Source organism: Mirounga leonina, unplaced genomic scaffold, assembly GCF_011800145.1.
Source record: "Mirounga leonina isolate KUSES-001 unplaced genomic scaffold, KU_Mleo_1.0 Mir_115, whole genome shotgun sequence".
NCBI lineage: Eukaryota > Metazoa > Chordata > Mammalia > Carnivora > Phocidae > Mirounga > Mirounga leonina.
In genome coordinates, this window is record NW_023270268.1 from 53,047,248 (window position 1) to 53,074,007 (window position 26,760).

The window sequence follows — 26,760 nt, forward strand, 5'->3', positions numbered from 1 at the left end:
CAAAATCGAACCATATTTGGAGCACAAGGCACACCATTTACAGATGTTACCATAAAAGACATTTTAAATTATAATCAGTCCTGTTTTACAGAAGAGCTGTAAAGGGGCCAGACCAGAGGCCCCTTTTCCTGTATTCATAAGATCGCTGCTTCCAGACAAGTTAAAAGATTAGTTTATCTTCCCTGGCTCAGGCCCTAGGACAGGAAAGAGTCACACTTCACTGAAGTTACTTAAACAAAGGGTTTCTGCACCCAGTCCCAATTAGGACCTAGAAGAAATGTCAGGGTGGCAGCCACTCCCTACTAAAGAATTCCAAGCATTCCCCTGTTCCTCCATCTGGAGGGTGCAACGCCAGGGTAGTGGCCTGGTCCAGGCTTGAATTCACTGGGAATAATTAGTAACAGCCCAAATCTGGAAGTTCAAGGAAACTGGTTCTCCCCAATCTTTTGTAAAATTAAGTGCTGGGGTTTTTTTCTTTTTCTTTTTCGAAAATTTTCAGCTTTATTGAGGTATAATTGACATATAAAATTGTAAATATTTAAAGTGTGTGCCGTAGTTATTTGATAGAAGCATACAGTGGGAAAGGATCCCCCCCCCCATCTAGTTAACACATCCATCACCTCACAGTTTTGTGCCTGTGAGAACATTTAAGTTCTAAGTGTTTTTCATAAGCACCAGAGAAGAGGGCATTTCTTAGTTTCCCAGTTCTTACGAGTCAGAACTGGTTGGTTCACAGGAAATTCTTAATCCTGAAAAGGTGTTCTTTGACCCATCTACGCTTTTCAAATGTTGGTATCTTTCACTTTACGGAACCTTGTTCCTAATTAGATGAGCTACCAAACTTAAGGAACCAGTGTGTATTCTGAAAAAGCCAGCATATGTTTCTTTGACTCGGTTTCCAGAAAAATTTGAGGGCGCAGAGCCAGTGCATGCGCCCGGAGCAGGTCACCTGATGTCCATGTCTTCCCCTCCTTTAACGTCTCCTTGATTGGAGGTGGCCAAAGGGGACTTTAGAGGTTCGCCTGAACCTTTAGAACAGATTCTCCTCCAAAATTCCAGGTATCAGTCCCATCTTACACTTAACCCCTCCATTCCCCATACACACACCTCTCTGAGGTCATCCTCAGCGTGCGGCCGGGAGGGGGAAGGAAGCGTGAGCTAAAGCAACAGGTTCCGCCCACAGCCTGAACTTGAAAGGGGAGGCAGCAAAGTGACTGGAGCTGGGCGGTGGAGGGAGAGGAAGTGGCCGAGGAAGGTGGAAGGGAAATGATGGTGCATGACCACTGAGCACACGTCACTTCGGGCTCCCACATGGGCTAGTGTCTGTGCGCGCGTGGGGGGGGGGGGCCGAGGTCCTTCACCCGATCACTCGGGGACTTCCGCGTGGGCTAGGATGCGCCGCGCCCGCGCTTTGGGGTACCAGGAGGCTTACGCAGGATAAGGAGCCCCGAAAAGAGGGCTTGAGACGCGCCCAGAAAATATTAGTGCGTCTGGGGGTTAAAATCCACCACCCTCCCCAGGGTGCCGCCCCTGTTAATTGGCCGGGTCTGCATGCCTAACGCCCAGTGCCCCCTTCCCTCGGCCTTTTCCCGACCTTTCCAACCCCATCCCCGCCTGGCCTCCCGCCCCAGCCTGCTGCCGCGAAAACCGGGAGAGCGGACTACGCCGCGCCCGGCAGCCTCTGGGCATGCTCGGTGGCGGGACCGGCTCCGCCGCCGGGAGGGCGCGTCCTCCCTCCCCCAGGGCGGCGGCGGCGGCGCCTGCAGCTACTGCCGCCGCGCCCCGGCCCCGCACACCTTTGGGGGCGGCGAGAGCCACCCTCTCCGGCGCAAGCTGGGAGCGCCCCCCCACCCCGAGGCTTCCGGCGAGCCGAGGAGGGGCGGGTCAGGGAGGCGCGGAGGCGGGAGTGAGACCTCCGAGCAGCCTGCGGTTCCTTAGAAAGTAAAGCTCAGCTGGCGAGCAGAGCCCGGCTCCCCGCCGCCGGCGGGGGCGGGGCGAGGCGGGGCCGGGGCGGGGGGTGGTCTCGGCGCCCGGAACGGTGTGCGAATTCAGTAGCGCCCACCCTCTTCTCGGTCCCGCCCCCAGGGAATTATAATTCTCTGGGAAAGTGGTGCTCGGAGAATCTTTGGGGCGGGGTGCAGGGGCGCGCCCGGCGCAAAATGGTTACAACAAAGTCCATGCGCGCCCCGGGGCCCCTCTTATGGAAAGTGTCCGCGCTGATGGCTGGGCACCCCCTTTGCTAATTTGAGGGTTAGTTCCTGGGAGGAGTATGGTGAGAGGGGTGGGCTAAGGGAAGCCTCAGGCTGGTGCCGGCTTCGGTTCCCAAGCCTCCTTGGGGGGCGCACCTCAGGCCAGGCAGGCTCGGGGCACTGGGCCGGGGTGCTCGCGGCGGGCGGCCGGAGCAGGCTCGGCCCAGCAGCTCACTCTCTGCCTCCCCCCCCCCCCAGGATTACCGAGAGGATGGGATGGATCTAGGCAGTGACGCCGGCAGCAGCAGCAGCAGCAGCCGCGCCAGTTCGCAGTCCAACTCCACCAAAGTGACCCCTTGCTCCGAGTGCAAATCCTCGTCGTCGCCGGGGGGCAGCCTGGACTTGGTGTCTGCCCTGGAGGACTATGAGGAGCCCTTCCCGGTCTACCAAAAGAAGGTGATTGATGAGTGGGCGCCGGAGGAGGACGGGGAGGAGGAGGAAGAGGAAGACGAGCGCGACGAGCGGGGGTACCGGGATGACCGCTGTCCGGCCCGGGAGCCGGGGGACGTGAGCGCCAGGACCCGCGGCGGCGGCGGCAGGGGCAAGGGCGCCACCACTGTCATGCCGCCTCCTGTGCCCAACGGCAACCTCCACCCGCACGACCCCCAGGACCTCAGGCACAATGGCAACGTGGTGGTGGTGGCCGGCCGGCCCAGCGGTTCTCGGGGCCCCCGCCGGGCGGTCCAGAAGCCCCAGCCGGCGCGGGGCCGACGCGGCGGCCGGGGCCCGGCGGCTGGACGGGTCCTCTGCCTTCAGCCCACCGACAGTGGGACGTGCGTCCCGGAGGAGCCCCCGGTGCCCCCTATGGACTGGGAGGCACTGGAGAAGCATCTGGCTGGACTGCAGTTCCGGGAGCAGGAGGTGCGGAACCAGGGCCAAGCGAGGACCAACTCCACCTCCGTAAGTTGGCCGGGGTGCGTGCCCACGCGCGCACACACGCGTACACACCCCGCGCTCCGCCCGCACGCACCCTCCTGGCGCGCCCACCCGCCTCCGGCCCCATTCATCCCTCCCCGAGGGAGGGGGCCGGGCCTAAGAGCCTGCCTTCTGCTCCCCTGGGGTACGGTTGCTCAGTCTGGGAGCTGTCTGGGTTTGCCTGATGGGCGGAGAGGAGGGAGTGGCAGCCAGAGGGCAGCGGAAAGTCGGGTTAGTGGAACCGGCGACTCATTTTAATGGAATTACTTATGGAGACGAGGTTGTGAGTCACTTGCCTGAAAATAAATCCGGGGAGATCTTGGCACCGAGGCCAGTGCCCTGCGGGTGATATTTCAAGTCGTAATAGTTGTGGCTTTGTCGACCGTGGTGGGTCTCCCTTCGTTACCAGTGATGTCTCGCCTATATATAGGCTGTCCCCGTGCCCACGCTCACAGTCGCCTGCCCACACCTCCGGTATGGCAGCAGGGTTTGTCACATCTCGCGTTTAAGAGGATGCTCCTGAATTTGAATGGGTGGCCGCCCTCCTCTAAGACTTCGTTCCTTTCTGAAATCTGACCTATTGTTGACCTGGGGAATGGGGTGAATTGACCTGCTAGGGTGAGGGAGTGGTTGTTGCCTCTGTCGCCTCAGCCTCTCTGGTGAATCCCTCCTAGTTTTGAAAAGGAGCCACTTGCAGTTCCTTACCGGAGGCTACTGCCTCAGTTCAGGAAATCCAGAGAGGGAGGGGTGCTGAAGTGGAACCGAGAGAGGGAGAGGAGGAGGGCTCCATCTATAATAAGAAGCTCTGGCAGGTTTGCACTTGTCTCATCTTTCTTGCCCCTGAGAGGAGAGCAAATAAATGACTTAAAAGAAAAACATCATGAATGTAGCTCCGCTGTTCATCACTGTTGTGAGATAAAGCAACAGTTGTAATTTGAAATCGTTAATGATGCCCCTAAATGGGGCTGAAGGGCCCCCAGCTTCACTGCGCTGCTTTCCGTGGGTAGCAGCGGTACGGCAGTGCGGGAGAATGCTTGCTTGCCGGTGTAATTTTTCGGCTCCAGGGCCCTGGGGCTACTGGAAATTGGGTGCATGCACTTCTGACTTCAGGGGTGAGGACAGTAACTGCGACTCACGGGGAAATTGGCACGGTTTCTATCAGACAGAGCTCTTGGCTGACTGAGCCCACTGGTTAGTGTCCCTTGAGAGACTACCTATTAAATTAACACACTCATTTTAATCCCAGCTGTTTACCATGGCCACTAGCAGATGTGGACTCTTTCCATTACAGCTACTCCTCTCTCTTTTACCTTGCAATGGAAAACATCCCTTTCCCACTTAGAGCTTGAGAAAAATACCTGATTAAGCTCCCTGGACTTAAACAATGACTTGAAGATAAACACATTTCATTTACTACTGCATGACATTTTTACATTCCAGGAGAACATAATGATTGCTGTACACATAAAGTTAGGATTTGATGATGACAGTGAGCTCCATTATTTAAAAGTTATGAAATAAAATGTTACTGAGCACCTGTGTGTTATGTGCTAAATGCAAGGTCTGATTCTCAGTGTTGCAGTTACGTATCTGTCCATGTGAGACTGGAATTTTGGTGAGGAAAGGTAAGGGTGCAGACTGACTCCCCTCTAGGAACTTAAAATTTAATAAATTACTTAACAGCATCCCTTCCCCCAACACACACACACCCATAGCCTCGTTCTTATTGTGAAGACTTTATGAGTCTTTCCTTCTTGGGCAATCTTTGAAACTAAAGGTGTCGCCTCACCTATTGAACAATTTGCATATTTCGGCTCCCCACCCTCCACCCCAGTCCCTCTGAAAATGTCCCCTCTGGGAATTTCCTCCACAAGTTACACAGAGAAATTTGGAACCCATTTCTTTAAAACAAGTATGTGTACAGAAAAAGGGGAGGGGAGAGCCTTTGAGGTTGTTTAATCAATTTTACCATTTTTTGGTTTGTTATTAACAAAATTACTAGCCAGTGTCGGTTTAGAATAGTGTTTTTCATACTGTAAGTTACTGATGAAATCATCTTAGCATTTAAAAAAGAAATGAAATAAAATAGAATATACTACCGTCCATTGCGGGTAGTTACAGTAAGCTTGGTTTTAAAAACTTTTGGTTTTATACACTGGGTCATGATGTAAAACTTATTTCTCACTGTGGGTTGTTATGAAATTTGAAAAACACTGATTTAAATCCTGTTTACTCCTGCCCAGAATAAGTGGGAGAATTTATAACTATGAGGACAGAAACTTGAGAATAACAAAGGAGTCCTGTAGAAGAGAAATCCTATCTAGAGGAAGTTGTTCAAGTCCAATACTTTGCTCCTCTTTAAAAAGTTGTGTACATGGGGCACCTGAGTGGCTCAGTCGGTTAAGAGTCTGCCTTCGGCTCAGGCTCAGGTCATGATCCCAGGGTCCTGGGATGGAGGCCCACATCTGGCTCCCTGCTCAGCGGGGAGTCTGCTTCTCCCTCTCCCTCTGCCGCTCAGCTCCCTCTGTGTGCCCTCTCTCTCTTTCTCTCTCTGTCAAATAAATACATAATCTTAAAAAAAAGTAAAAATAAAAATAAAAGTGTATATAAATGGAATTAATACAGAGTACTGGGAGGAAGGATATAAAATGAAAAAGAGGGGTATAGTCTCCTTTACCTATGAAGAGAACCAAATAAGCTTTGCCCACCTGAAGGAAAACCCCCAGTAGGGTTGCCTCTATTGGGAATAAAGTGGCTGATTCCTTTCCATCATTCCAGACTACTCACCTCTCACAGCCCTGACCACCTTCCCCAAAGTAAAGTAAGGCACCCTGGTGTATTTTCTTAGTGCTTACTGCTACCTGACATTATCTTGTTTGGTTCCCCTTCCATTTTTGGTTTCTCTAGAATCAAGTTGTAGTGTTGCCTCTCTTTTAATTGCTGTAACCCAGTGCCTGGGATGCAGTAGGTTCTCAAATACTGAATGAATGAATGAATGAATGAATGAATGAATGAATGAATGGTTTATTAGGCCCAGTTGCCCCAGACTTAAGCTAACCCCCTCATCTAACAGGTGAGAAAATTGAGGCCCATTGAAGTTAAGTGATTTGCCTAAGAGCCCACTAAGTAACCTAGGGAAAGCTTTCTTCTTATATCAGACTAAGGTTTTTTTCTTATTTTAAGGCTAAAATCAATTTGAAGTAAAAGGGAAGGAAAGAGGCTTCCCCCTCCCTAGATTTCCTAATGACTAGTCCCCTCTTATGCTTCCTGGTAAATATTAAGGACCTAAGTAAATTAGGAAATAATCAAAATCCCATTATTTCGGAGTCTCTTCTCACAGGCCTGGTTTAGTTTTGGTTTGTTTTAATGGAATAATGGCTGCAGCAAGATCTCAAAAGGAAGGATGAGATCTCAAAATTGTGTTGACCATCAGCCATTCCTAATCTAGGGAAAATTTAGAGGCAAATTAAAAAACATACAACATTTAGGTGGGATTTAAACCCTAGAGCTTACCTTTTTTTTGGTGAAAGGGTTTAAGCAGCTAATTTCTCCCTTAGTGTCAGCTGAAGAGGATGGGGCTTGGATGGTGCCGGGAACTGTCTTTGGGGTCAGGGCTCTGAGGTGCCAGAGGAAGTCCTGAAGGAAACACTGTGGTGACCTTCCATCCTGCTATCCTGCTAGACAAATTTGCCTGCCCTCAGGTGGCCCAACCTCCTTGCTGGAGCAACCCCCCCCCCCCCCCCCCCCCCCCCCGCCATCTTGATGTCAGAGCCTTGAGGGCTGCAAGGTCTCTTTTTCCCACTGCCTTATCCCCAGCAGCTCCCCCCTGCTTGGCACAAATGCCCGACACACACACATGGGGAGGAGGAGCCGTTCACCCAACAACCAGAACTGCTCCCAGAAGCGCCCCCTCCAGTTGGCCAGCCCCTGGGCCTCTGGTATCCACCTGTTTCTCACAGTCCTGCCCTGGGCCTGCATCAGCATCAAGGGCCCCACACAGTTAAGGAGTAAAGAAAGATACTGGGGATTGGTGCTTTTGACGTCAGATCTAGAACCAGCTGTGGCAAGTTTAAGGGAGACCTGCTCCCCGATATTTGTATTCAACCCTGAATTCTCATTTCCCTGCCTACTATGACTGGTAAACTGGCTTGGGCAATTGGAGGGAAACCCCGGTTTCCCTCTTCGCAGCATAGACCCAAGCAGTCCACTTTCTTTTCTTCTGCTTCTCCTGGATCTTACTTTTGTCTCCAGATCACTCTTCTACCTACTCAAGGGCTCCCCTCCGCATGGCCAGGTGGGGTGACAGTGCCCATTGTCTCAAGGTACTCCTCTTCCTAAATGGACTATTATTCCGCCTCTTTTTCTCAGATGTCTTTCTGTGAGGTTTTCTGTCCTCAGTGTCTGTGGTCCTCCAAGTTGAGCCTGTTCTGTCTCTGGAAACTCACCCTCTTTTTTCTCCCTCTTTTCCCACTTCTGATTTTTTTTTTTTTTTTAAATTAACCGTTGAGGTAGAGTTGACAGTCCACCGCACACATTTGAAGTGTGCAATCTGGTCAGTTTTGATATATGTGTACGCTTGTGAAACCAACACCAAAATTAAGATCATGAACATATCTCTCACCCCAAAAAGTATCCACATGCCCCTTTGCAATCTCCCCATCCTGTCCCTTGGCCACCACTGGTCTTATTTCTATCACTGTAGGTTAGCTTGTTTTTTCTAAAATGAATGTAAGTAGAAGCATATAATATGTACTCAGTTTTTGTCTGGCTTCTTTCACTCAGCATGTAATTATTTTGTGATTCATCGGTGTTATTGTGTAGAGCAATAGCTCACTACTTTCTGTTGCTAGGTAGTGTTTCATTTTATGGAGATACCCTATTTCTCTGTTGATGGACATTTGAGTTGTTTCTAGTTTCTATTACTAATGAAAGTGCTGTGAACATTCATTTGTAGGAACATATTCTTTCATTTCTCTTGGGTAAATACCTAGGAGTAGAAGGGTTGAATCATATGGTAGGCAACTTTGGGGGTTGCCTGTTTTCCAAAGAAGCTGCACCCTTTTATGCTTCTGTCACCACAATTATTCATATACTCACTATAACCTTGGCTTCCTCTCCCACTGTTTGCTCTGTTCCATCTCTGTCTTTGGGGACTTGCAAAATATCTCTCTTCAGGTGACTGGGATGATTGCTTCCCTCTCTCTTAAAACAGTGAGAAAGCACCAGGATCCCATCTTCCACCCAACCAGAGTCATTACACCCATTGTTCAAAAATATCCATTTTTAAATTAGAGAAGAGTTCTAGTTGTAGACCCAACACATTTTAATTATGATTTTGTTATTTTTAGTGCCTGTGGCAGGTGCATTTCCTCTTTTAATGAGAAGATAAGAATAATTTTAATCGATATGGTTGACAGCAAATTCTCCTGAAGTTTTTTCCTAAGTACTTGAAAATAATTTGTCTTTTTATTTGTTTGTACTATTAACTAGTAGCAAACTTTAAATTGCCTATATTTCTTCCTAGAATGGTAGTAAACACAGGTTGTTTCTTTTTTTTTTTTTTAATTTTTATTTATTTATTTGACAGAGAGAAAGACAGTGAGGGAGGGAACACAAGCAGGGGGAGCGGGAGAGGGAGAAGCAGGCTCCCGGCCGAGCAGGGAGTCTCATGTGGAGCTCAATCCTAGGACCCTAGGACCATGACCTGAGCCGAAGGCAGACATTTAATGACTGAGCCACCCAGGCGCCCCCAGGTTGTTTTCAGTGTATTACTCTGTAAGCCTTTTGCCCAGGTCCTCCTTCCCCATCAATGATCCTCTGAAGTAGCTGGAATGGCTGAAGTAGCTTGTTTCTGTAGTTGCTTGGGCTATGTTTAAAGTATATGAATTCCCATTTTTATAGACTGAATTAAGAGGTCTTTATTACTCCTACAAAATATTGTAAAATTTGTAAGTTTAATAAGTCATGTGCTTTGGCAGCCTGGGGCACAGCAGTGAAAATATTCTGTGTGGTGTGCAACTATCTCTTATTCTTGTTAGAGAGCGCTACATGACATTGTTAAATCTTTTTTTTTTTTATCACAACCAGCAACTACCAGGACTTAATGTACTCTGTGCTTCAACCTTTTACTTTGAAATGTTTAGTGCCATCATTGCCTGTTTTTGTAATTGATGTTGATATTTGTTTACGAGCTGCAAAGGCTGTTCTATCCATTAGCGTGTACTCAAGACTTTAAAGAAATATATGGTTGGGTTACAAAAACATTAGGTTTGCAGGTGAACTACACGTTCTGGGGCTGTGTGTGTATTTAAACTACCATCACATGATTCATCCTCTAGCGGAACATTTGAAAGTGTTGTAGTTGGACAAAAGGAGATCTTTGCCCACCAATTGTTTTGCACATAGGGTCCTTTAAAATTTCCTAAGGAAAATTTTCAGGGTGCGTATCTGAAAAACAGATGTAGACATTCTCATCACACATTCATGGAGCTCTTTGAACATCTCACCGCTGACATCCTGTCACCGTCCTCCCATCTTTTTCCAGCTCTGCCACACTTTCAACTCCAGATCCTTTGCCTGGCATTCCTTGTTAGTTCACTCAGGAAGGCCCGGCATGAGCCCTTTTCTTCGGAGCAGGTCCAGATGCTACTGTCCACCGAACTGCCCAGCACTTGCTTCTCCATGGCCCGCTCTGATTCAGGGCCTCCCCTCTTTGGGAAACTGTACCTGATCATCTCGCTCTTCTGAACTTTTTATTCCACTTGTGTACCACTTCCGCATACTTAGGTTTTGAAAAAAAAAACTTTCTAGTTTTAAGTGTTTTCATGTTATCACATTCCATCCTTATGACACCTAAAATGTGCACAAGGCAGTACTTATTTCCATTTTAAAGATGATAATACTGAGGCCCAGCAAGATTTAGGGATTTACCTGAAGTCTTTACCTGACCCGACAAAACTCAGACCAGACCTGTCAATTTCTGACTCTGCTTCCGGGCTCTTTCAGTGATATGTCAATTGATATTCTCAATTATCTTTTCATGGGTATGTGTCTTACCTACCCAAGTGCTAGTAATCATAATTCCAGGTCCATGTCTAAACTCTGTGACATTACATTTGCATTTAAAAATAGAAATTTGTTTTTACTCCTAGACCTTTACCCCTGAAGACATGAATGGTCTTGTTTTCTTACTTTTGAAATTCAGTCCCAAGTATTTTAACAAAAAGGGCTTTTGCAAATGCTTTTCTTAACCACTTTTGGCTCCTTGAGCTGTTAGATGGGACAGATGATGTTTTATACTGTCAGTGACCAAAAGATTATTTTGCATACAACTTCTGTGGAAATTTAAGTGTCAATTATGAAATTAAACTTTTTAAGTAGAAAAGTAATAGGATTTTAAAGATAGAAAGGATCCGAGAGGTCATCTCATCAAACCCTCATCGTTTTCAAGGGCAGAAATAGGTCTGTGGAGATTAAATACCTTCACTCAGCTTCCCCGAACGTCCTCAGCCCAGGCCTGTCCGAGTCTGGAAGTAGATTCTACTTTTTAGCACTTCATCAGAAGTTTTCATTTTATTGTTTGTTTCTCTTTTTCTTCTGTTAAACCAGCATTTTCAGACAATTATAAAATTGCTTTCTTCCATGCAGACTTCAGCTCATCACTGTGTGTATTCCTATCAACAAAACAGTGCTCTCCCTGGGTCAACGATATTTTCTGTCATTGTTCCTTTTCCTGTCTGTCCAGCCTCCTTTCCACCACTGGGCCACACAGTTCTTCCCTCTTGTGGGGCCAGAGGATGACTGGCCCTTGAGAACTCTGCAAGGAGCCACCTGAGTTCTGGGAGGCAGAGAGGGGAGCAGTGAGGGTTTGGGTTCACCCTTCCGCAGGTCACTTCTACAGACAAAGTCCTTCCGTGGACTGTCAGGCTGCGAGGTCGAGCCTGAGCTCAGAAAGACAGGGGGGAGAAGATCTCTGTGCAGCTCACCCACATGCAAGTAGAGCTTTAAGTGAATAGTTGATTGTAAGCCTCCCAGAGGGGAAATTAACAAGAAAAAACGAGAAAGAAAAGTATTTGTGGAGTTCAGTAGCAGCCCATGAAATAGTCTCCACTAGGACATCAGGCTTCGTCAGAATGTGGGTGAGAACAAGGAATAGAAAAGTGGACATCAGGAAAGGGAGATGTGTTTGGGTTTTTATGTTCCCCATATGATGTTTCTTAGTTTCCCATTTAAATGTGTAGAACTGAGCCATCACTAATTCTTCTTGTCAGGGCCAGGAAACTCATAATAACCGTTCTCCTTCACTTAGCCAAGCCTCATCAAATCTGTAAGAGCCCGCATTGTTTCAGATGCTCTTGGTTTGTTTCTTTGCTTTGTTTCGTTTTTGGCTACCACTTCACTTTTGTGATGTTATTTTCCTTATATATCTGTTAAATTATTATGTCAAGCATGTTCTATCACCAATCTTTGTCACTTGTCTTTCTCTATTTCCATTCCTGCACATACTTAACCTCATCTTATTGTCCCCACCTGATCTATTTTTCAATGTGTGTGTCATTTGGGGTTATTCCCATTTTTCCCTACTTTGGTGGTATTTTCTCCAGAAAGTTTGTATAATCCGGAAGATGATGGTTTAGGCCATGCAATACTCAGGTGATAGGAATGAACTCAACCAATGTTTGTTCAGCTCCAGGTTGATGGTTTTTTAAAAGTACTTGTAAAATATTTTTGAGTTACCTGTAACTGATGTGAAGTTACAGCAAAGCTTACTGGAAGCAAAAGAGTTAACCAGTTTTCTTCCATCTAGTTGTGTATATCAGATTTCTTAATAATTGCCACTTATATCTGTACATTCTACTGATACCCTTGAATCTCCACCCAAATATTTTATATTTATTTGTAATTGAATGACGTTTTTTGTTATATCCATCATCAACAGTATCATGTTCATCTTTTTTCTTCTTTTATTTCCTTCCATTTCTCAAAGTTACTCCTTGGCATTTATGTTCTTGAAAGTGATTGTGGATCTTTCTTCCTTGGGATATTAGTATAGTATATATATATATTTTTTAAAAACTTCAATTTTTATGGATTACAAGAAGCCATGCATTAGTCAACAGCTGATTTCTGCAAATATATCAATTCAAGAGGGTTTTGTGAAAAACCCATGTCCTAATAGAGATGATTGATCCTTCAAAACTCTTTCTTGTAGAAATGAATGTCTGAGTTATCCAGAGTTGGGGTTTTTTTGTTTTGTTTTTTTGTTTTGTTTTGTTTTTTACAAAAAGCATCTAGCAAGAAACTGTGGGTTGGGCTTTTCTAGGTGCTGCTGCACTTGCCCAGGCAGATTAGGCTGGTTTTTAGGGTGCTTGGAAAAGGGCGGAGAGCAGAGCACAATCTCTGTAGCCTCACAGCCAGGCCTCTGGGCAGCAGATCCCCCGTCAGGACCTCCCTGAGCCTGGGTGAGCTCATCTGGCACGGTGTTGCCCCCTCAGTGGTGCATACCCATTGCAACCTCCCCTAGGATCACCACTGTGATCCTCAGCCTGTAGAGAACCAATTCAAAGTCTGTATGAAAATGGTTCATCCAGTTCTGGGCACCTCTGATGACCAGGGCCCTTGGCCAGGTGTCCTCATGGACCAGCTGGTGATGAGGAGACGAGGACGGGCACTCTTCCAGGCCCGCTAGCTGTGGCCAGGGGCCCCTCACTCACAAATACGTTGTAGGCATGTTCAGAACAAAACAACAGGTAAGTTATGGCAACTACTAAACTAACGTCATTTGATTCTGCTTCCTTCTGGGTTTGCCATATATGGAAAGAATTTTGCTGTCTAAAAAAGTTTAAAGGGAATGAGGTAATTTCCTTATAATGCCCAAGATCTCCAGCAGTGTTGTAAATTTAGATTTGAGGTTAGACCATTAAAAAATAAAAACAGAACCAAAAAAGCTGCTGTGTTATAAAATGCTGGGGCATTTTGAGCGTCAAGTCCAGCAGCACAATGGTTGGTACCCCCCTTTTCCCCATGCAAAGAAAGAGTAGCGTGAAACTTATTTCTAAAATAAGAAGGGTCTGGACCTGTGGGAACCTGCACAGTGTCTCCTTAGAAGAGAACTTAAAGGCTAATCTCAACTCCTATAAAAATAACATGTTTTCAAATAGTTTCAAAACCAATTTAGCCTTCTGTTTTTCTCCTCATGGCACCAGTAGCTAAAAATTATACCACTTATGAAAATTGCAGACGATTTTTTTTTCTTTGTGAAATCTTACATAATTTTTGGTCCATTTGACCTGGTCTGACATTTTATTATGAGCAACTGCATCTTAAGTGCTCTGTCCTTTTTATTTCCACTCTAAAATTGGTAAGGAGTAAGAGAGAAGACCACTGGGATTTTATTTTTGAATACTTAAATTACGTAACTAGTGATCTCCTGTTAGAGTTGCTGCTCAGCCTACAGTGGCCCCACACAGTCTGACCCAAACAGCCCTTAAAGTCAGATCTTGTTCTAGAAGAAAAACTTGAGGTAGCAGTGGTTTTAAAACTTCTTAAATACCTGCTCTACTATGGTATGGTGGTTTCAGTATTAGATTTATGTTTCTTGTGTTTCATACAGAAACACTCAACAAAGCCAATGTATAACTGTTGTGTGTGCACTAACTTATAAGTAAGACCCCTACAGAATATTCCAGTGTGCTGGCAGCCTAATTAGAACTCTGTTTTCCTAATAAGCAATTACACTGGGAATCCAAATATTAGAGCTGGGAGGGATTCCATAGTAAGGATGGCAAACCCAGATGCTTCCAGAGCCGTGTAGGTAACTCAGGAGGGCAGTGCGTCACAGGGAAGCAGGACCGTGGTGAACTGGATGGCGTGTCCCAGACATAAAGGGGCAGCTGTTCTAACACACTGACTGACTTGTTGCCATGCCAGAATATAGTCAACGTTCTGATATATCAGGAAAAGCCCAAGACCAAGCTTTTATGAGAAATATCTTGAATATGAAACTCTGACAAGTAACTCAAAAAGAAAAAAAAAAGCCACATAATTTTGTAGGGCTAATAAGCATATCAGTTCTTCAAAATATGGTCTTTGGGCTACCAGCTTCCCATCCCACACCAAACCTAGTCTCTCTTTACAGATGAGAATCCTGAGGCCCAGAGAGGTTCAATGACTTTTCCTGAAGTGGGGGTAGGGGGGGCTTGCTAGAGGTCTGGTGAGATACTAGAAATGAGAGATGCTAGGGAAGAAAACTCATGAAGCAATGTTCTGATTTACTGACACCAGAGTAGCTTCCTCTACCCCTTTCAGGGCTTAAAATAATTTGAAACAATAACATCTGGGAGCGGGGGGGAGAGCTAACAGCATACACCTTATTCTGTTTCACTTAATTTTTATACACATCTCATTACTTAGAATTTACTTTTCTCTTTCGTATTCAAAGCAGTTCAAAAACTGATTTTTTATTTGGAGTCAGGGAAGTATATTGTGATTTATTTTTCATTACTTATGATTAATGAAAAGGGAGGAATTCTTTAAGAAAAAGTTACCTTAAACACACACACACACACACACACACACAGGATATGTGGTCTCAGTTCTTTTATCTGCTGGAAATTCGTCTGAGACCATTTAATTCAAGGGGTGGCAGTAGAGGTGAGTTTTGATAAAATTTCTTGTTATTATATGGAATCTAATGAAACTTCAAGATTGCTGAATCATATTTAGATTTTATTTAACTCCAGCTGTTACTACATAATATACTGTTGGAAGCATAGAGGTTGCGAAGTTTTGGGGTTTGTTTTTTTTCCTCTTTAGAACCACTGGCTCCAAGTACAAAGTCAACACAGATTTCAAGCAAACGAGACAAGTTTGGGGTCTTGATTCACTTTCCTTTAGAAAAATAGGAAACACTGTTCATTTTGCTTTTTAGACATGACTTTTTACTTTGGAATAACTTTAGATTTACAGAAAAGTTACAAAGATAGTCCAGGAAGTTCATGAATATCCTTCACCAGCTCTTCCTGATGTTAACATCTCATATAACCACGGCACATTTGTCAAAACTAAGAAATGAACATGGACACAGTATTATTACCTACACTCCTGGCTTTATTTGGATTTATATTAGATTTTACAATTAAAATCTAGTCAACAAAGGTAATGAGTAATATAGCCTTGTCGGCTGGAGAGAGGGGAGAGCTATGTCCCTCCATAGTCTCCCTTTCCTCCCCACAGTCATCCCAAGGGAACCTGAAACCTAAGCAAATATTCCACTGTGTGTTTGCTTGTAAGTGTGTTTTGAAGACCATTCTCCTAGCCCCTCTGCCAACCAGGTTGCCTTCCTCTGTCCCTCCTCGGTGGAAACTCTGCAGCTGCCCTGTGGGGAAAGCGTGTGCAATGAAGAAGAGCAGGGCAGGTAGAGAGAGTAGCATATGCAGGCCTGCAGAGGGCACAGCTTCTCTAACCAGGAGGGTGGATGTGAGGGGCTGTGTCTGGAGTTCCCGAGGGTAGCATAAATTACATATTTGCCCATGGGCTCTTTTCCGTAGGCTATAAATGGCCACAAATTTTCACTGTCCTTGGGAATGTTATTTGGCTCACCAACATCCAGATCTTTTGTTTGTTTGCTTGCTTGCTTGCTTGTTTTCAGGAAACAGCTTTTCGGCTTGGGAGTATACTTCTTTAAAGTTAAGCTTCCGGTTGAATTGTGAAGGCTCTGTGACTGGCATGAAAGTTCAGGCAGAAGGGAGTAAGTTACAGTTGACTAGAGAGAGCTGTAAGTGACTTAGGGGATGAATGTCACTCAAGATGTGAAATGAGTAATAAGTCGCGGAAACACATGTGGGAGATTTCACAGATTAGAAATAATAAGGAAGCAGGTTTGAGACTCTTGCAGGCGTGGAAAAAGAAAGGAGACTGAACTGTCAGGATGTTCAGTATTTGTTGACCGAATCATCAGAATTTTAAAACCTAAGCTACTAACGGGCACCAGACAGAGTTTTGTCAGCAGCAGGATGTCCCCGTGACTCAGTGATTTCTCATGAAGAGGGTTTCCTGGTTAGTCATTCCCTGCCTTGGGTGGCCTGGCTCAGCTGACAGGATCAGTGATTTCCTCTTAGGCTTGTTTAAATTTCCCAGAATTCTTTTACTAATTACATGTTCAATGTATTGCGGATTATGATACTACTCAGTAAATGTTTCTTTCAGCGAAACCCATAAAGTCACATTGGAAATTGTGCTTTCTAGACCAGAATGTTTTGAATAAATATTTCAAATTTATATACTCTTTTGAAATTCATTAGATGCTGAGCTGGAGGAGAGGATATTTTGGCATCACCGACCTCTATATTCTTAGGCTCTTCCTCCCATGGTGGATGTTCTTGGGCTTTGCGCCCCACATGAGTTACCCTTCCTAAGAGTGCCCAGGTTCCTTTTAGGGAGTTACCCGTTCCCTGCTGTGTATGATTTTGGTGGGAGGGTAATTGCAAGTGGCTAACTCATGTTCTGGAACCTCAGCCCCAGATTCTCTCTCCCCTGGCTCTGCTTCCCTGGGACTAGGTGTCTAGAGCACTCACTGCAAGGCCCTCAGGACAGCTGGAGGCCCTCATAGTGATGCCGGCTGCCAGGGTCTTCCCCTGAGGGACCATGGCTGCTTCTGCTTCCCGACCTGCCCTGCCTCCCTGGCTTTCTCTGTGCTGCCCTAGTGACTACCTCCTGTTGAACCTGTGAGTTTAGGTCAGCTGACGTGGGTTTTATTGCTTTCAAATCAGGAGCCCTAACTGATGACAGCAGTCTCTTGACTTATGAATCAAGTTCATATATCTGTAGGCCCAATATCACTAAATAGAATAGTATTTTTCAGTCTTTCACAGAATCATTGAATATCAAAGGTGGAATGGAACTTAGAGCTCATCTGGCCCAGTCTGCTTCATTTTACAGATGAGGAAATAGGCACACAGAGCAGGAGAGACTTTGGAGGTGTCATAAACAGAACATTGACATCCCGCTTGGATGTCGTAGGCTTATCTGCCCAGGGCATCTTGGCCACACACCCTCATTCTACTCCTATGACTCATGGGGTGACTGGGCAGATCTAAGGGAGACATCAGGATCAAAGCTAACTGGACCACATGGGGTTCAACCTATGGCTGGTGATGCTAATGCCAAGATTCAAACACGGGGCTGAAACGTCAGCAGACATTACCCCAGCACCCTCTGATGCCGGTCCAGATGTGTTCTTGTGATGCAGCTGAGACTTTGTATAAGGAGGGTAGTTATCAGCAGGCTCTGGAATCAGACAGACCTGGCCCAGAATAGTAGTCGTAGCCTCCTTATAATTATTGGGATAAAAACAACTAGTATCATGGTATAAATCTATAAATTTTTAATGTGAATTAAAGAATGTCTTCTAACCATTCTTTATTTTCTAGAAACTATGCTCTTGTGTGATCTAAGGGTAGCAAGTCTCTGAATTTTGAAGGAGTAAGCTTTCTGAGTTCATTTTGGAATAAGAGCTGGATTTTAAAATTGCTTACATGAAGCTTTTCAGCAAACCACAGTCCACACAATGATGTCTGCCAGGTCTCTCCTTAAGATAGGCCGTTGTTTTTTCTTCATGGCCTATTCAGTCAGTAAAGACATACTGAGTGCCTCCTATGTGTTAGGTATAGAGGGTAAGGTTGAGCAGAGGCTCACATGGAGCAGTCACGTCATGGGGCTTCTTGCCCTCCTGGAGCTTACAGCCCAGTGGGGGAGGCTGACCCGAATCCTGTAAACACGCCAACGTGCCTCGTGCTGTTGAAGAGGGTGACGCTGCTGTGAGAACGGGAGAGACATGTGTCAAACCTGTTTCAATGATAATAACAACAGCTATTACTTACTGAGTGCCAACTATGGGCAGATAGTGAGCTGGCTACTCTTCCTTTATTGTGCCTAATGCTCACAGTGAGGCGAGGTGGATGCTGTTACTCCCATTTCACAGACAAGGAAACTGAGGCTTCTGGCAGGATCACAGAGCTAGCTCAGGTCTCACTGGCTCCAAGGGCCATGTGCTTTCCATTTTCAACTAGTAAAACTGCTGCACCAGGTACTTGGGATTTAGCCTCTCTGACATTCATTAGCTTGTCTTTGCTAATGGCTGCAGTCACGTCCGAACATATGTAATCTCTGGATATACAGTATCTGCTTGTACCCACATGCTGCTATTTGAGAATTCTTCGTAAATGGAAACTTCTTTTAAATTAATTAAAAATTCATTCAAGGGGTGGTTCAGTTGGTTAAGCATCGACTTTTGATTTCAGCTCAGGTCATGATCTTGGGGTCTTGGGATTGAGCCCTGTGCTGGGCTCTGCACTCAGCGTGGAATCTGCTTGTCCCTCTCCCTCTGCTCCTCCCCGCACCTGCACGCTCTCTCTCTCTCTCTCAAATGAATAAATAAAATCTTTAAAAAAAAAATCATTCAACATAAATGCATGGCTTTATGTTTCTTCCCTTCGTTTTGAAGGTCCCCACCAATACCCCTATGCTTATTCCCATAAATCTGGCTAAGTCCATTAAGACAGTCAAAAACTTGCCCTTTGTGTTGGTTTGAAGGAATCATAATGATCCTCTGGTTGAGTGATAGAACGGTGCATTCCTGCTCTCTTGACACCCAATCCTGAGCTAGCTGCTCCTCAATTGTTTCACCTATAGAGTGGGACTGTGGGTCACTAGGTTATAGGCAGCTGTAAACAATGGGCCATGCCTGAGTCCTTGCCATGTGTTGGGCAGCACAGCCAGAGAGCTCTCCTTGCAGAAGTCCTGGGACCACATTCAGCATAGCGTCACCTGTGGCAGTCTAGCAAAAGCAACGGCCATCTGAAGGCCCAGGGGGGGAGAGAAGGTCAGGTAGGCTGAAGTCGAGGGGGCTCAGGCTACAGCAGAACCCAGTGCCTCCCGTGATTTTTTTCTTGCCCATTCATGTACTTAGTCACTTAACAGCCATTTATATTCAGCAGCTGCATGTTGCTGGACACTAGGGGAGAGGAGAGGGCTATGAGCTCTGTCCAAGTGGCATATTTATTTTGGTGAGGGAGGTGGACATTAAACAACTTCCTCGGGTGGTTATTTAATATCCGAGGAAAGGGCCATGACGGGAGGTCAGGGAATCTGGAAGCCTCTGGCTCGGCCACCTGCAGAGGCAGCCGCAGGAGGACAGCTGACCCAAGACCTGGAAAGAAAGGACCCCAGTGCAGGGTGGGATGGCCAGAGCCGCCCTAGGGAGCCCCATGGGGGATGGCGGGAGAGGGGTAAGGGAGGGGGGAGGAGGGGGACAGCGAGGGTGCAGGGAAGGAGTTTGGAAAGATTTGTGGAACTCAAGTCAGGACTAGCCTGAGATAAATTACTCTCTCTCCTAACAAACATAGCCTGGGCATCTGAGTCTGCATCTCATTTATGGCACTTCCCACCTCTACACCTAAAAGCCATCTTTTATACAATAAAATAACCGTGTAATTTTCCTGTAGTAAATTTAAAATATTTTTTATGCTGCAAAGAGTTTAATGATAGACACAATGCTTGAAATGCCATTTCCTTGTACCCAGAGAACTGGGGTACTGTGGGGAATGGAGGCTTTTAGGGAATTAAGTGGGAAGAAGCTATTTGAATTCAGTAGTGAATTAATGTTAAATCTCTCAGGCTCCAGGAAGTTCTTGAGTGTTTTGGTTTAAAGGAGTTGGCATATTTGTGGGATTTTCTTATCAAGTCTCCTGGATGCTGTGGGCTGGGAATATGTTAAAATGGAGTCCCAGCCTTTCTCCTGATGAGCTACTTGTGATTTACCTGAAGCTTTAGGCACACTGACCTGAGACTGGGCAGAGATGTTGAAATGCCAGATGCTGACAGGATTGGGGGCAGAGAGTCAGGTGTTCTAATGTCAGCCGCGTGAGCACTCAGTCCTGGGACTTCCTCTCAGAAGCCTCCAGTGCTCTGCAGGCAGGGGCAGGAAAGTTAGGGAAACCCCTCCCTTCCTCCATCCATCAGCGCAGGACCAATGAAATGTAGGAGCTGACGTAAAGCTGAATTCTCTCGTCTACCCACCCACAATGAAAACCTGTTGAATGTCAAATATGGTTTGCAACTTGGAAGTGAAACGTTTCCTGCCACAGGTCATCCAGTAGAGCAAGTCCACACCTGCTCATCTGGTCGGTGGTTAGTAGAAGGAATGAAAGAGAACTGTGTGCCTTTGAGCTAAGGCATTTTAAATACTTACTACTCTGATTCACCTTCACTGCCGGTTTCCTTTTATCTTGACACTGTAAGTAATCCATGAGCCTTCCCTATGGAACATTGCAGGTCTTGTTTAAATGGTAAAAGCGTCTCCAACGCAGGTGATCAGCTTGTTAGAAGAGCCATTTGCTACACAAGAAACATGAAATGCTTTTGTCTGGTTGGAGCCTAAGGACTCCCTGTAACGTGGGTAGTGCCCATTTTCTTTAACCATTGGCTTCTGTTCCTTTAGTTATTCCTTTAAAATAGCATCATGCTGGGTCTAAGAAAATTATTTACAAATCTCTATCAAAAAACAAAACTGGGCAGGTTTTAACATTAAGTAAAAGTCAAAAGGAATCTGAATTTTCTCCTTGGCATGGTTGCTTTGCTTTTTAACCTGGAGACTGAACTAGAGCTATAGGTTATGAACCACACGAGTATTGCGTGATTTTTCTCTAACCCTTCTCCATTAAAAAAAAAAAAGGGGGTTTAGAGTGAACCCAAAGACTTGTAATACTTTGAAAAATAATCACAATTACATATGATTCGTTTTATACACCTATTAATGGCAATACACTCAAAACGCCATATAGCAGAACCGTTGTGCAACGTCTCAGTTTGATGGCTTTTCTGAAAAGCGTAACCATGCTTCTATAAACGTAATGAAAGCCTTTTTCATATTAAAGGCATGTATGGGGAGATGGAATGTTTCCTTCTCCCTCCATAACCGCACAGTGATTAAATATTGACTAAGAGCCAGGAGTTGACAGCCAGCGGCCTCACCCTGGTAAATGCTGATGTGTGTGGCTGAATGTAAATAGAGAGCCATCCCCACAGGCCAGTGGTTTTTTTGTTGGGAGGTAAGTTGTGAGTTCTGCACAAGGTGTCAAGTTTGAGTGCTCCGGTGGAAGGATGTAATGTGAAACAAGTAATTCCTTTAAAAGCAGCCCAACTCTGTCAAAAGAAAAATATATTTTCCTGATCAATCTGAATAACGAGGATGTCAGTCAGAAGTTTGAACAAAACAGCCAGGGTACCACTGAACGCCACTGCTTGCAGAAACAAAAGAGCTGTCTGTCACTGGAACCGCTTATTCTCTCCCAGACAATGACGACTTAGTTTGTATGAAACAAACTGGTGGATATCATCAGACTTATTTTGTCATATTTTGTGATACTCATTTGATTGGGAAATTTCAATACATCGTCTGTATTTTTGTTGTATGTGTATTTTCTTTTTTGTTGTGTTTTAAACAGTTTTAAACAGTCTGAAGATTTAGAATAATGAGTTGTTTCTCTCCCTCTTGGTTTGGGGGCGTGCAAAATGAGCTGTTTTTGCTTAGTTTCGAGAAGAAAATAGTTTTCATTCCATTTATTTCCTGTTAATAAGGTTCATTACAGATCTAATTATTTTTATTCTAAGACTTTTTTTAAAAAGATTTTTATTTATTTGACAGAGAGAGAGAGGGAGAGTGTGCATGCACAAGCAGGGGAGTGGGAGAGGGAGAAGCAGGCTTCCCGCCGAGCAGGGAGCCCCATGCGGGGCTTGATCCCAGGACCCTGGGATCATGACCTGAGCTGAAAGCAGACACTTAACCGACTGCACCACCCAGGCGCCCCTATTCTAAGACTTTTAAACTCTGCAACAAATACCTGGAATTTGTTTCAAAGTAGCTCCCACCTGGGTTGAATGTCCAGTCTGAGTCTCTGCCTGCCCTCTAACCGTTTTTGTTTGGGCTGTCTTTTAAACACTAGAAGTTGCTGTGGCACCTTCCTCTAATTTTCCAGTGCCTGTTTAGCTCACACATGTTCACACAGACTTGGCTCAGGCCTGTAAGTTCAGTCTGTGGGAGCTCAGGGACTGTCAGCCTGACCCAGGCCCTGCCCCAGAGTCGGGCCCTTGCTGAGAGTTTAGGGAGCCAAATGGATGCATTGTGAAATGTGAATCAGTTTCCTCAAATTCTGGGTTGTTGTTTTTTTTTTTTTAAGTGAACGGGGAGCAAATCCAACAAAGTAATTCCTAGTGTTTTTCCCTCCAAGAGAATACCTTTGTAGTTTAACGGCTTTCCAAAATTCAGCTTCGGGACTGACTACTTTGTTGGCCCTCATCCTCCTTTCTGCCACCTCTGCCTGCCTTCGGACCAGCTCTTCACTCAGCCTGAATCAGTCCATCAGCACTGAACATCTGGCATGATTTCAAAGAAACTTGACTTGGGCTTCAGTCGGCTGGGGGTGGAGGTTAGCCAAAGAATGTTTACTTTTTCTGATTTCATGTGGCAGATAGAATGACCATCCCAACTTTTCAAATAGTCTAATCAAGATGACTTTTGACCCTCAGAAACAATCCCCTCAGCCTGGAGACTAAGCTGTGCCTTTGTTCTTAGCGGATTCTGCTGAGTGTCTGACAGGGATGTGGAGGGGAGCGTCCCAGTCCATGAGTTCTGTTCCCATCACTCAGGAAAGTACATTCTTTAGATTAACGTATTGGGGCAGAAACTAAAATCGACAGTATTTGAGACGAGGTTTTCAATTTCACTCTTTCCAAAAAAACAATGTACTGATAAGAACCTACTCTAAAAGCATGTTCTAGATTACAACATATAGCATAACAGAAATGACAAGATGCAGTCACTGTGCTCATGCCACTTAAAACAGTGGGTCTGTGGATCAAACAAAATCTTAAGAATGGCCTGCTGAGTGCTGAGCATTCTTTCACTGGTAAGAAATTAAACTCAGAAACACTAAATACAATTCCTGAATGTGATTTCCCGTTGGTTATTGATACACTCTAGAAGATTCCTGAGGAGAGGTTTATTGCTAACAGGAATTTAGTGGAGGTGTCCTCAGGGTTGACTCTTTTCCAAGAGCCCCCTTACAGGGCCAAATTATCCGCTTGCTTTTCTCAGTGGGTTTACCACAGTTCATACATTCATCAAAAATATAGAGAGCCTACTACGTTCCAGGCACTGAAGCATACAGTCCTGGAAAACACAGAATCCTAGTTCTAATGTACACACATATTAAACCTGTATTAGAGTTTTCCAGAGAAACAAAGAAACAAAACCAGTAGGGGTGTGTGTGTGTGTGTGTGTGTGTGTGTGAGAGAGAGAGAGAGAGAGAGAGAGATTTATGTTAAGGAATTGGCTCTTGCCGGGACTGACAAGTCTCAAATCTACAGAGCAGGCTGCTGGGCTGGAAATTTCAACAAGAGTTAATGCTGCAATCTTGAGTCCAAAGTCAGTCTGCAGGCAAGAGTTCCTTTTTCTTCAGGGGGCCTCGATCTTTTCTCTTAAGTCCTTCAGCTGATTGGATGAGGCCCACCCTCATTGTGGAGGGTAATCTGCTTTAGTCAAAGTCTATGAATTTAAGTGTTAATCGCATCTAAAAAAGACCTCCACAACAACATCTAGACTGGCATTTGACCAAACAATTGGGCATCATGGCCTACCCAAGTTGACGCCTAAAATTAACTATCTATTCCCCACCCACCCTCAAATAACTATGTCATTTTAATTTAATGGCTCTCGGACTTGAGCAGACATCAAAATCCCCTGGAGCACTTGTTAAAACAAAAAGCTGGCCCTCACCCCCTTGACTCAGGAGATCTGGGGTTAGGCCCAGGAAATTGCAGTTCTAACAAGTTCCAGATGAGGTTGATACTGCTGATCCAAGGACCACACTTTGAGAATCATTGCTTTATGTCATCCAGGATCTGCCCCTTAGCCTCATGGCTCAGAAACTGATTTTGTGATCATAAGAAAGGTAGTTTTATTTTTCATAGATGGACTCAAATAGATCAAGATTTACCAGGCTGATGTATAAAATATCAGTGCAAATTTATTGATTTCTGATAAGAACTAAATCCAGCATGGTGGGCAGCATAATCGTATCAGCTTAGGAGCGGTAGTCCCTGCTTGGGCAGCTCCATGGAACACAGCAGAAGGAGCTGGAGAATCAGCCAAGGAATGGGATGATTGATTGCTGCACCCATCCCCACCAAGGACGGTCACGTTCTGACCGGCCAAGGACCCCTCTCCCTGAACTTTGTACGAGGATTAGACAGGGCCATTGTTTGGGGAATGGATCCTTTAAGTGGAAAGTTCGGTTTTTACTGGTCTGTAGGAATGCTTCTCTCGGCACTGCGAACCCTACTTAGCAGTGGGGCACAAAATCCACAGAGATTGGAAATACTTTTAGCAAATCATTAAACATTTATTTTTATAGTAACTTTTCATTAGATGTAACATATACTGTTTTTATGACAGAGGAACTTGGGCAGCATTAGAATTTGTTATTGTGTGTCCTTTATTTGTTGAATTTCCTTTGTTGGTGGTTAATTTGAGTAAAGGTACAATCTCCCCTTATAAGATGATTTCCATCTTTCTTTGCACATGAAGGGAACTTGACTTTGAAAAAACATTTATATGTTTCATATTTTCACAATGTTCCAAGTCCATTTAGAAGTTGTTTTTCCCAAGCTCTGGCTTCTTGCCTCCCCATCATGCTATTTTTAGATTTTACATTAAGAATGGGATTCCTTTCTTAATAAAGATATTTGAACCAAACTGTGTTGTAAAAAAGTTATGTTCATATTATTTGTTTTAGTGTTCTTGTTCCAGAATCCTGCAATTGCCTTTACCAGCATTAAAAATTTGGCCCTTTGAATAAAGACAGACCCTTAAAACTGGCTCTGAGAAATCAGAATGTGGGTTGAGTCTGCATAACCCCTCACACCATGCCTGCCATGAACTTCTGGTTAAAAACATTTGAATAAATAACCTTAGCACATGGGGATGAAATGCCTGGAACTGCCTATGGGTTATTGTGTGTGGACCTCAGTGCAGACAAGATGTAGATCCACAGCAGTCTCTAACACGGCACAAAGCAGGTGCATTCTCACGTTTGACCTTCTGGTTTCACTGTCATATCATCCCAGGGTCCAGTCAGCCAACAGAAACCATTCTACAAATTTTAGGAAGTAGTTTTAGTACAGGGAATTGGTTACACAAGTGAAGGAAGAATGAAAAGTGGACACCAAGGTAATCCGGAGACTAGTAATTACAAGAAGCAGCCACCACCTTGAGGGTTGAGGGAACAAAAGGGAAGAGACAATGTTACCAGAATCTTCCTTGGAGGAGCCTCATGTGGCTGGGCTATAGCTCAGGTTGTGGTGGTGGGGGTGGGGGGCACAGAGCCACACGTGGGGACCATCCCTGGGGCATATCTGGCAGCCACAGTCAGATCACAGAAGGGTTGTCCTAGGACTGGTGCTCTCTGCAGCTGTGGGAGGAATGCCCCACAGAAGCTGGACCTCATGAAACATCTCCCTCCTCTGCTCTCACTGGTCAGTCCACTGGTGCCTCCCATGGGCAGGGTCTAGCAGGGAGACAGGTGGCCAAGGAGCCTGAGAAGTACGGTTTACAGCATCCCAGCCTCGGCATCATAGAGCAGAGGCTCATGGCTTTCTTTGCTTCCTTTCCTTCCTCTGTTAGTCTTTACTATCAGTTTTTTTCACTTATTTCTATTTAAAAAAAAAAAACCCTTGGTATCTCAAGTAAGGGTAGTGTTTGTGATAAAGGGATCGCTTATAAAAAACAATGGAGGGAATCTGTTAATCTATTTAGATTATCCTACAGATTGTTCCCTAGTCGTTAGGAAATAACTTTTATGTTAATGAAGGAAACAGAAATCTCAGCTTATTTTTAATATCACATTTAAGTTTCTCAGAGAATAGAATGCGGTGTAATATTCTTATTTCACTTTGAGATTTTATTTGACGTCATGTTCATATTTGGGTATAAAAGTCTGTCCTCGTAATAACTGTTCTTATCTCGGTGTGTCTGTCTTGTGTCTTGAAAAAAAAATGATTCATTTTCTCCTAAAGATTAGAATTCCATGGTTTCTCTTTTTAGAGAATTCCTTTGTGTGTTCATCTTTAGGGCTGATGGAGTTGGTAATGATAGTGTCCTCCTTGTATCATATTCAGAGCAGTTCAAGAAGCCTTTCTTAAGGGCCTGTCAAGTACCATGGCTTTGGGCATCGGACAGAGTCGGCTTTGAGTTCCAGCTCTAACACATCGGTATCTTACCCTGTTGAGCTCAGTTCTTCGTCTGTGATGTGAGAATAAACACTAACGTCACAGGGCAGCTAAAAGACAGTGTGTGTAAAGTACTTGACATGGTGTCTGGGAGGTAGGAGGTGCTCCATAAATGGTAACATGCTGTTGTTATTATTTTTTAAAGATTATTTATTTGAGAGAGAGAGAGTGTGTGTGTGTGTGTGTGTTTGCTCATGCACATGCAAGTTGGGGGCGGGGCAGAGGGAGAGGGAGAGAAATCTTCAAGCACACT

General features: G+C 45.1%; 1 protein-coding gene across 1 annotated transcript in view; it reads left to right on the top strand.

Moving 5' to 3' along the window:
- Positions 1 to 2,030: 2,030 nt before the first annotated feature.
- The window catches only part of LOC118005778 (schwannomin-interacting protein 1), a 119,550-nt gene continuing 94,820 nt past the window's right edge, over positions 2,031 to 26,760 (top strand). Inside the window, exons 1-2 of the mRNA XM_034998003.1 lie at positions 2,031 to 2,250; positions 2,448 to 3,149. Of these exons, the coding sequence (XP_034853894.1) occupies positions 2,466 to 3,149 (684 nt within the window). The 5' untranslated portion in view covers positions 2,031 to 2,250; positions 2,448 to 2,465. The remainder of the gene's footprint in view (positions 2,251 to 2,447; positions 3,150 to 26,760) is intronic.